The 10000-nt window shown below is 34.5% G+C and overlaps 1 protein-coding gene across 2 annotated transcripts; it reads left to right on the top strand.

The window, feature by feature from the left end:
- Positions 1-1977: 1977 nt before the first annotated feature.
- On the top strand, positions 1978-5307 carry LOC104235710 (anthranilate phosphoribosyltransferase, chloroplastic-like). Of its 2 annotated transcripts, XM_070174123.1 has the most exons (10): positions 1978-2231; positions 2331-2474; positions 2748-2909; positions 3003-3086; positions 3364-3552; positions 3766-3856; positions 3964-4023; positions 4351-4469; positions 4647-4781; positions 4864-5307. In XM_070174123.1, exons 1-10 carry the CDS (start codon positions 2046-2048, stop codon positions 4894-4896), a joined length of 1203 nt encoding a protein of 400 aa, XP_070030224.1. In that variant the 5' UTR covers positions 1978-2045; the 3' UTR covers positions 4897-5307. The 2 variants fall into 2 exon arrangements, with proteins under 2 accessions (XP_070030224.1, XP_070030225.1); XM_070174124.1 differs by lacking the exon at positions 3964-4023.
- The last annotated feature ends 4693 nt before the right edge of the window (positions 5308-10000 follow it).

Below are 10000 nucleotides of genomic sequence, written 5' to 3'. Positions count from 1 at the left end.
CTCGAACCACGTCACAATCAATGCACTCGTGGTTGTTAATACGTTCCGACTCCGTTGAGATTTGGATTTGGGTCACATAAATGCGCACCCGAATTTAAAAATGTAATTTAATTAAAATCGCGTCTAAAAAGTCTAACGCGTTATTATCTTTGGGGAAAGCCGTGAAGTTCGCTAAATGGCCACTCCCGAAATCTAAGTAATTATTAACATCTATTGAGGGCCCCGCAGTTTGTGTGTCTTTATTTGGCGAGGCTCGCCTCATTTATTTTAAGGATATCCTAAAATGACTACATTTCTATTAAATTCGTTTCTAAAATAAAAGAGAAAAAAATCCTAATTAGTTACATGCTTAAAAAAAGGGCGTAACATATTAAATGCTAGATTAAGACAAATGTTAACGGAAAGGAATATTACTAAAATTGAAATTATAAATAAACTACGGAATCGACAAATAATATGTTCAAAAGAAACTAATTATCCTATAACTAGATTAAACTCGCATTGTTAGATGACTTGAACCGTTGGAATTAATTATTTACGACTATTTGAAACTAGAATCAATCTTAATTACTAATGCATATTCGAAAGTTTATTAAATTCAAACGTTAACTCGTCTTGTTTGAACTCAAATCATGCCATAATGCCTAATTCACGAAATTAATTTAAATTCATGCTTTAACTAAATTTAGCTACATGTTCACGATTAACCTCCTGTTGACAATATTAAAACCTTCAAGCTAGTGAACTAACCAGTTTTACCAAGCCGATTCACTAAAGACCAACTTATGTTATTTTCCTCTTACTCTAATTGTTAAACAGTTTGACAGTAATGAGTATGCTTAAACATATACTACCTAATAACCAAACTAAAATAGAGTATTATTTAATACATCACTACAAGATGCCTAGTTATGCAAAGCAACCGAAATTTACAGAATAATAATACATGAGATAACCTAAACACAATCAGTAAAAGAGACAAAGAAAAAAGCTAAATTAAAACTTCAAAGTTCCATTCTTCATATGTATTCATGCTTTCACATTTCAGCTTACAATATCGATAAGGTTACGGCCATGTACCTGGTATTGGAAGTAAAAGAAGAGGAAGATCAGTAGAAGCAGCAGTAGCGTAAATACACAGCAACAACAGGTTCAGCAACAACAAAACCAGTAACGACCAGTAGAATAACCCAGTAACAGATTGAAAACCAGCAGTACCAGAATGCAATCACAGTCAAAGCAGAAGAGAGATGAATACAAGACGCAGTAGTTTACTGATTTTTGAATAACACTCAAGGAAAAGCAGCCTGAAATTATTCAAGTAAAAGTTCAGCTTGTTTTTCTCTTTTTGCTCTCAAATTATGATTTCTCAAAATTCAGTCAACTCTCTCAACTTTCTCCTCTATCCCCTTTCTCCTACTACAATGTGTAAAAAATGACTCTATTTATAACCAAGACTCTTGTCTTGAACCACTAACCCGAAATATTTCCATAATTGCATGCCTTGCCCCCACTACTTAATGTTTTTCTTATTTAATTCCCTTGTTCCCCATGCCTACATGTTTTGTCCCCCACTATATTAAACAAATATATTATTCTCACTTCATTATGTCTTGTCCCCCACTATATTAAACAAATGCATTATTCTCACTTCATTATGTCTTGTTCCCCCACCATGTACTATTGTAATATTATTAATGCCTAGTGGACGGAGCACTCAAAATTAAGGCTCGTTTCCCATTTTACCCCTGAAATAATTTGAAATTACCATAACACCCCATCAGCTATATCCAAATCCTAATCAATTAACCGATTACGACAGCTATAACCAATTCCGAAAATTAAAAAATTGCACACAAAGTAAAATTATTTTATTTTGAATTTTTGGGAGTAATTCTCGGCAAAAATCACGTGCTTTTACAATACGCACAAGGCAGTTTAATTTGATATGATTGATATTCCGAACTCAATTTCCTTCCCCATATTTATTACTCCACAGTCTAGTTTCTTCAGTTTCAGTTCATTAAATTAAAGAAGCTAAAGACATGGCTCTGTTTCATAGCCGCATTCCGTTTTCAGCATCTGCATCTCTTTCTGCAAAAAGAGACCTTACTAAATTATTTCTTGGAAGTAACCCACCTGCCAATATCACCCAAAAAAAGTTTTCAACTCTTCATTATGCTTTGACCAATTCCTCCAATAAGCAGTCATCCATATCCACCTTTAGCAAGGTAATAAACAAGGATGCTTTTTCTTTTTTTCAAATACAATGCTGAATTGGGTTTTTCTTATTGTGATTAAAGTTTGTTCCTTTTTTTTGATTGGTTCAGTTGATCGAGGATTTAATTAGTGGGAAAGACTTGACGGAATATGAAGCAGAAGAATCTCTTGATTATTTGTTGGATGGTGCTGATGAAGCTTTAATTAGTGCTTTTCTTGTTCTTTTGAGAGCTAAAGGTGAAACCTTTGAAGAAGTAAGTTCCTTCTTTAACTATTCCCATATTAGTAAAGGTTTATGTATACCCTTTGAATCATAACTTAGGTGAAATAAATATTTTAGTACAGTATTTCCTTTCTGATGAATTTTTTTTCAGAAAATTCTATGCTTTTTGAAGAACAGACCCTAATTTAAAATATAATCTAAAGCTTCCATTTAGATGTACAATCCTCTGCCTATGAATCTGATTTCACAGAACCAGAATGTCTTTATTCGCTCCTTCATTAATCGAGCTAGTGATAATAATTAGGTAGTCGGATTGGCAAGGGCAATGATAAAGCATTGCAGACAAGTGGAAGGCTTAAGCGACGTGGTTGATATTGTTGGAACAGGAGGGGATGGTGCAAACACGGTGAATATCTCAACAGGTGCTTCAATACTTGCTGCAGCTTGTGGTGCAAAAGTAGCCAAGGTTGACAGAGCTCTTTTTTGTTGTCCAAAGTTATTTAATTTCACTAAAAACTGTGGACATTTGAGGCTAAAAATTTGTGGGATTAAATTGCAGCAAGGTAATAGGTCGAGTTCATCCGCTTGTGGGAGTGCAGATGTATTGGAAGCACTAGGCATTGCCATTGAGCTGGACCCTGAGGTTGGTGATATTGCTGTTCTTGGCTGAAAAATGTTGGTAGTTGAGGACTTTTAATATTGTATTGTAGTTCTATGATTATTTTTTTTTATGAAAAGAGAAAAATATGATGTAGTTTTATGAAATGAAGGTTTAAAAATGAAGTTTGCTATCGCATTAGTTAATATTTGCTTTATAAGGAGAGACACTAGATGTGGCGTTCACCAAATCAAATTATTAACGTAATTTAATTACTGAGCCATCTAATAACCATGCATTTATTCTTTGTTACTGGCTTCAGGGGGTGAAAGAGTGTGTAACTCGAGCTGGAATAGGTTTCATGATGGCTCCAATATATCATCCAGCGATGAAGATTGTCAGACCTATCAGGAAAAAGCTGAAAGTAAAGACAGTGTTCAATATCTTGGGGCCTATGTTGAACCCAGCAAGAGCGCCATTTGCTGTAGTTGGAGTTTACAAAGAAGACCTGGTATATTTTCAACTGTTGAAGTACACTAATATCACTTGTTCTATGAATGTGGCTTTAAGAATCTTGTAGTCTTAAATTATGTGAATTGAGGTGCTAAATTTTCTGGTCTTATCTTCATTCTGCCCTTTGGTTCATAGCTTTCTGACCTGTTTCAATGTTATTCTTTATGTGTTGTGTACATTCATTTGGTGAATGAAACATCTCTTGTTGTAGGTCCACAAAATGGCTAAAGCAGTCCAGAGATTTGGCATGAAAAGAGCATTGGTTGTTCACTCAGAAGGCCTAGATGAGATGAGTCCTCTTGGTATGGTCCCCTTCCACGACACTAGTAAATATGTTGTCTTTGGTAACATTGTCCTTTTTAGTTTGACTTTGCTTGTATATCTTTTAGTATGACAATTCATTTCATAGGCCCTGGATTAGTCCTTGATGTCACACCAGACAATATTGAGAAGTTCTCCTTTGATCCATGTAAGTAACTCATGAAATCAGAAAAAGGGCAGCCCGGAGCCAGATGTATTTATTGCTTCGCACTGATAACAAGTGAATGCCACCCTAAGTAGTTGGTGAACTCTGCAGTAAAAAATGATGCAATATGATTAATGTGTTTTTCACTAGTCATATAACATTGTCTCTTTGGGGTAGGCTGCCTACATCACACCCCTTAGGATGCGACCTTTCTCCAGACCCTGCGTGAACGCGGGATGCTTCGTGCACCAGGCTGCCCCCTTTTTTTTATTTTTATATACAACATTGTCTTTGTGAAAAAATAAATCTGACAAGATTATTCTTCAATAGTGGACTTTGCCATCCCGCGTTGTACTCTGGAAAGCTTGCGAGGTGGAGGTCCAGATTACAATGCCGAGATGCTCAAACGCGTGTTGTCCGGAGAAAAAGGGCCGATTGCTGATGCATTTGTAAGTTTCTTTGTCTGTTATGCTTCAAGTATCCTTATAAACTTATCTAATTGATGTAGCTTGTTGTCAGATTTAAGGCTCCTCCTTATAAAAAGATTGACAGAGCACTTGTTTCCATTTTCAATAATGTCATTTCACCTTGAAAGTTCTTACATTATCTATCAAACAAATTCACAGGCACTAAATGCAGCAGCTGCTCTCCTGGTAAGTGGACATGTTAAGAATCTGGCTGAAGGAGTTGCATTAGCTCGTAAGACACTAGTCTCAGGCAAAGCGCTGAAGACACTTGATCTATGGGTAGAGGTTTCGAATGTAAGGAGAATTTCACAGTAATTTCTTTAGATAGAGACTTGATCACATAAATTCATACTGTGTCTTGTTTACTAAATTCCAGGAGGTGAAGGAAGCAATACCTCAGGTCGCTTGATTGATCTTCTGCATGAACTCATTTATAATGCCAAACTGACCATGTTAAGTGCATTTGACCAGACAGATATATTCTTACGGCTCAACTTCGCTGCTAAGTTATCGTTAACAGATTCAAAATCAGAGAAAGAATGGAAGGCACTACTCAACTTGCAATTTTAGCTTGGAGAAGGATCAGAGGAAATTACTTTCTGCCGGTGTCAACAGAAAGCGGAGCTTTTGCATCTATACTCGATTTTGGGGTCACAATTGAACCTATACCCATTTTGCAAAAAAACTTGCAAACCTACCCCCTCTACGATCAACTTTAGATTTATTGGGTCTGAGGTGAAAATTGCCGAGAAACATAAATTTGTTCTTCGAATTTTAACAATCCAATATACTATTTAATACCAAAATTTATTTCAAATGAGCTCAAATTTGAAACATAACCTCCAAATATCATGAGGAACAAATCTCAATCATCAATTTGTCAAAACAACAATTTGCTGCTGTTAGTTTTGGCACTCATCTAGAAAGAACTTTTGTTATATATATATATATATATTTTATTTATTTTATTTTTTTTAATATCTCAACAAGAATATTCAAATTGAAAATAAAGTAGAATAATTTGAGTAGTGTTTATTAACATTGAATGAGTAATAAATTAGTTATATTTTTGTAAGTTTGAAATTGACCAAAGTTGGTCTTGTCCGTTTGCTAGTATTAAATTTGATAATCATTTCCTTCAAAAGTTAGAAGGAATGCTTATAACTGCTTCATTTTGGAATTGAATTCTTTGACTTGAATTCTTGATAATCCGTTTCGGCTTCAAATTCTTAGCATTGAATTCACAATGAATTCTTTACGTTTCTTTCATTAACTTTTGAGAATAACAGCTGCATTTTAACGTTTCATTTTAATGCTTTTTAAATATTGTCTTCTTTGGACGTTACCTATCAGATGGTCCATTTGTTTTTGGACTATATATATAGTTCTCATCTTCAACAACAGTGAAAAAATAAAGTAAAACTTTCTTTCTTCTTTCTTTTGTGCTGGGTTGTCTTCTTATAAATCTTTGTTGTTTCTGTTTCTAGTTATACTAGAAGAGCTTATTGAATCCTGGGGATACGCCTAATATTATTCATCTCGGTGTGGGCGAAATATCCTTAAGGACAGTGTCTTTGACACGCCTCAAGCTAAACCTTTTATTCTCCATAATCATCCAATTTTTCCAACAATCTTAAGGATAATTCCACGTAATTATTATGGAGAATAACATTGCTAATGTTGTTGTTGATGCTACTACATCTGCTGCACCAACTGTTTCTGTTGTTGTTCCATCACCAATTACCTATGCCAAATCTTTTCCTGATATTTCAAAAATTGAGGTTTTTGGTGGAGATAATTTTAAGCGTTGGTAGGAACGGGTGCATTCTATTTTGGATATGCATGAAGTTGCTTTTGCTCTTACTAATCCTAAGCCAACTGAAGCAACTTCCATTCAGATGGATCAATGGGTTCATGCTAATAAGGTATGTAGACATATTATAATTTCTACTCTTTCTAACGAATTGTTCGATGTCTATGTTTCCTACAAGGAGGTAAAAGAAATCTAGGAGTCAATGATAACAAAGTACACTGCTGAAGATGCTACTAAACAAAAGTTTGTACTTGGAAACTACTACAAGTGGGAGATGACGGAGGACAAGGACATAACTGCGCAAATCAACGAATATCACAAGTTGATTGAAGATATCAAATCTGAAGATATTTCTCTGCCTGAACAGTTTGTTGCTGGTATACTTATCGAAAAACTTCCCAAATCTTGGAGTGACTACAAACAACAATTGAAACACAAACACAAGCAATTGTCGCTAAAGGCCTTGGTCAAGCACATTATAATTGAAAATACAAATCGCAAGCAAGTTGTTGCTGACAAAGGAAAGGATATTGCTACAAGAGCCAACCTGGTGGAGAACAATAAGCGGCAGAACAAATCAAATAACAGGTATGATAAAGGAAATGGTTATAAGCCCAAAACCAACAATCAAACCTTCAAGAAAAAAGGTAACTGCTTTGTGTGTGGCAAACCTGGCCATCATACTGCTCAATGCCGGAAGAGGGTTGGGAATGACAATCCCGCTAAGGCTAAAGTAAACTTAACTGAAGCCAAAGCGGATGACATAATTGCTGCAGTTGTTTCCCAAGTGAACCTTGTGGCCAATTTGAAAGACTGGGTGTTAGATTCTGGTGCCACTAGGCACATATGTGCTAACAAAAAAAAACTTTGTGTCTTACACCCAAGTTGAGGAAGGAGAAGAAGTTGTATATCTTGGTGACTCAAGGACGACTCTAGTTCTTGGAAAAGGCAAAGTTCTTCTCAAACTCACATCTGACAAAATTTTGGCATTGAATGGCGTGTTGCATGTTCCTAGTATCTAAGCCAATTTGGTCTCTGTGGGATTATTAGAAAAAGTGGGGGTGAAGGTTTCTTTTGAATCTGATAAGGTCGTGTTGACCAAGAATAATAATTTTGTTGGCAAGGGTTATGATAACATGGCTTGTTTGTACTCAATGTTATCAATGAAAATGCTAGTACTTCTGCTTACTTGATTGATTCTTTTAATTTATGGCATGCTAGATTAGGACATGTATCTTATATTAAAAAAATGCATTTTGAAGGTCTTATTTTAAATATTAATTTTTTGAATATTGATAAGTGTGAAGTTTGTGCATAAGCTAAACTAACTAAGAAATCATGTGCTTCAGTATTTAGAGAATCTGAATTATTAAGTTTAATTCATACTGATTTAGGAGACTTGAAACAAACTATGACTAGAGGAGGGAAAAAATATTATGTGACTTTTATAGACGATTTTTCTAGATATACAAAAGTTTATTTGTTGAGAAATAAAGATGAAGCTTTTGATAAGTTTTTAATTTATAAATCTGAAGTAGAAAATCAGTTAGATAAGAAAATCAAAAGAGTTAGATCTGATAGAGGTGGTGAATTTAATTTGTTGAATGATTATTGTGAGAAAGAAGGCATAATTCACGAGATAACTCCACCATATTCTCCACAATCAAATGGTGTAGCGGAAAGAAAAAATAGGACTTTAAAGGAAATGATGAATATCATGCTTGTTAGTTCTGGTGCTCCGGATAATCTTTGGGGTGAAGCCATTTTATCTGCTTGTCATTTACAAAATAGAATTCCTTATAAGAAAACGGGTAAAATTCCTTATGAGTTGTGGAAAGGGTATCCACCTAATTTGAAATATTTGAAAGTGTGGGGGTGCCTTTCTAAAGTTATGTTGCCTAATCCTAAGAAAAGAAAAATAAGATCTAAAACATCTGATTGTATATTTATTGGATATGCTAAAAGCAGTGCAACATACAGATTTTTAGTAGTCAAAAGTGATGTACTTGAAAACAATACTATTGTTGAAATAAAAAATGCTGAATTTTTTTAAAATATTTTTCCTTTAAAATTTGAAAAAATTTATGATGCTCTTGTTATTCCAAGTGATAATATTTCACATGTTCAAATGAGCTCAAATTTGAAACATAACCTTCAAATATCACGAGGAACAAATCCCAATCATCAATTTGTGAAAACAACAATTTGCTGCTGTTAGTTTTGGCATTCATCTAGAAAGAACTTTTTGGTCACGTCTTCCATTCCTACATTTTCTGTTTCACAGTTTTTATGCCTCTTCCATTGGAGGTAGTCCGTAATCTTAGTCTTCTAAAATAGACATATCTTTAATGCTCTAATGTAGGTCTAGATTCCATAGCTAACTCTTGCACCGGCTTGGGAGCTTGATTCTGTCTTATGTTTAATTATCAGTCATCCCTAAGCTGTTGAAACCATAGGTGTTTTTGTATTTCTTTGCTGCCTCCTATTCTTTTCCTCATTTTTTATGATTTCAAGTTTCCTGGCCTGATCATTGATTGCCATAACGATGCTCTTTAAGAAATCTGATATCTAGACTTTTGATGCTTCTGTATCTTGCATTTTTCTTTCTACTACTAGTATAGGGCATGAAAGAGCGACTCTTCATGATATGACAGCAATACGTGATGGATTGATTTTGGGTGTTATGGCTTTATTGAAGTTTCTGTCTTTTTAGGAATGATATATACAATGCTTGAGGTGTATTAATTAAGTCCACTGAAATCGTGAAAGTTGTCTCAGGCATGTACTGGGTCGTTGTTGTTGTCGTCGTCTCAGGCATGTAATGTAGATAGCTTAAGTGCATCTCAGTTTCGAAAATCTTGAAACCTCGTTGTTTAGACTTCTAATTTTGTCTCATGGTTCCTATTTCATTCTTTTTTATGTTATATGGGAAAATGTAGGAAAAGAAATTGTTGAGTGAATTGTATTTTATGGTATACAACAACGTGTACCATTGTATAAATGGTGCTTTTCCTGATTACCATTGTATAAATAATTTTTGTCATGTTAACCGGGAAAAAAAATTGACTAGAAGGCGAATATTATGTTCGCTGTAGATTTTACCGTCTAAATTTTGTAACCCAAATATGTTCTCTCCCAAATATCACGCCCCAAAATAAGGAGTCTATTTTAAGCGATTGTATATTTTTGTTGGGAAAATGGAGAAATTTTACTATGTGAGTCATATAACCAACATTACTTATGTGGGTCTAGTTTATTTCTTGAGAAGTGGACTCACGTTCCTACTTACTTATTTTAAAGCATAAGCTAAAAAAGACAATATTTAGGTCTACGCTTTCGGCTAATTAGAGGCTTAACTAATGGACAATAAAAGGAAAAGAAGAAAGAAAAAATTAAAGAAGATCAACGATTTCTGGAGAGATAGTATATCTAGATTGCATTATGAGTGTTTTGGAGATGTGATGATTTTTGATACTACATATGGTACAAATAAATATGACATGATTTGTGCTCCATTTGTGGGCATAAATAATCATTGGAAAAATATTTTTTTGGGTGTGCATTCTTAAGTGATGAAACAACTAGTTCTATTGTTTGGTTATTCCGTACTTTTTTGAAGGCAATGGGAGGCATATCACCCAAAACTATATTTACCGATCAAGCTCCCGAAATAGCGGTTGCTATTCAAAAAGTTTTTCCT

The sequence above is a fragment of the Nicotiana sylvestris genome, chromosome 5 (genome assembly GCF_000393655.2).
Source record: "Nicotiana sylvestris chromosome 5, ASM39365v2, whole genome shotgun sequence".
Taxonomy (NCBI): Eukaryota; Viridiplantae; Streptophyta; class Magnoliopsida; order Solanales; family Solanaceae; genus Nicotiana; species Nicotiana sylvestris.
This window is presented reverse-complemented; position numbering and strand designations above follow the sequence as displayed.

Bases quoted from the DNA above. Each gene is read 5' to 3' on its own strand.
- LOC104235710 (XM_070174123.1), top strand. From the start codon at position 2,046: ATGGCTCTGTTTCATAGCCGCATTCCGTTTTCAGCATCTGCATCTCTT. The intron at 2,232-2,330 runs GTAATAAACAAG...TGATTGGTTCAG, and splicing joins CCATATCCACCTTTAGCAAG to TTGATCGAGGATTTAATTAG. The intron at 2,910-3,002 runs GTTGACAGAGCT...ATTAAATTGCAG, and splicing joins GTGGTGCAAAAGTAGCCAAG to CAAGGTAATAGGTCGAGTTC.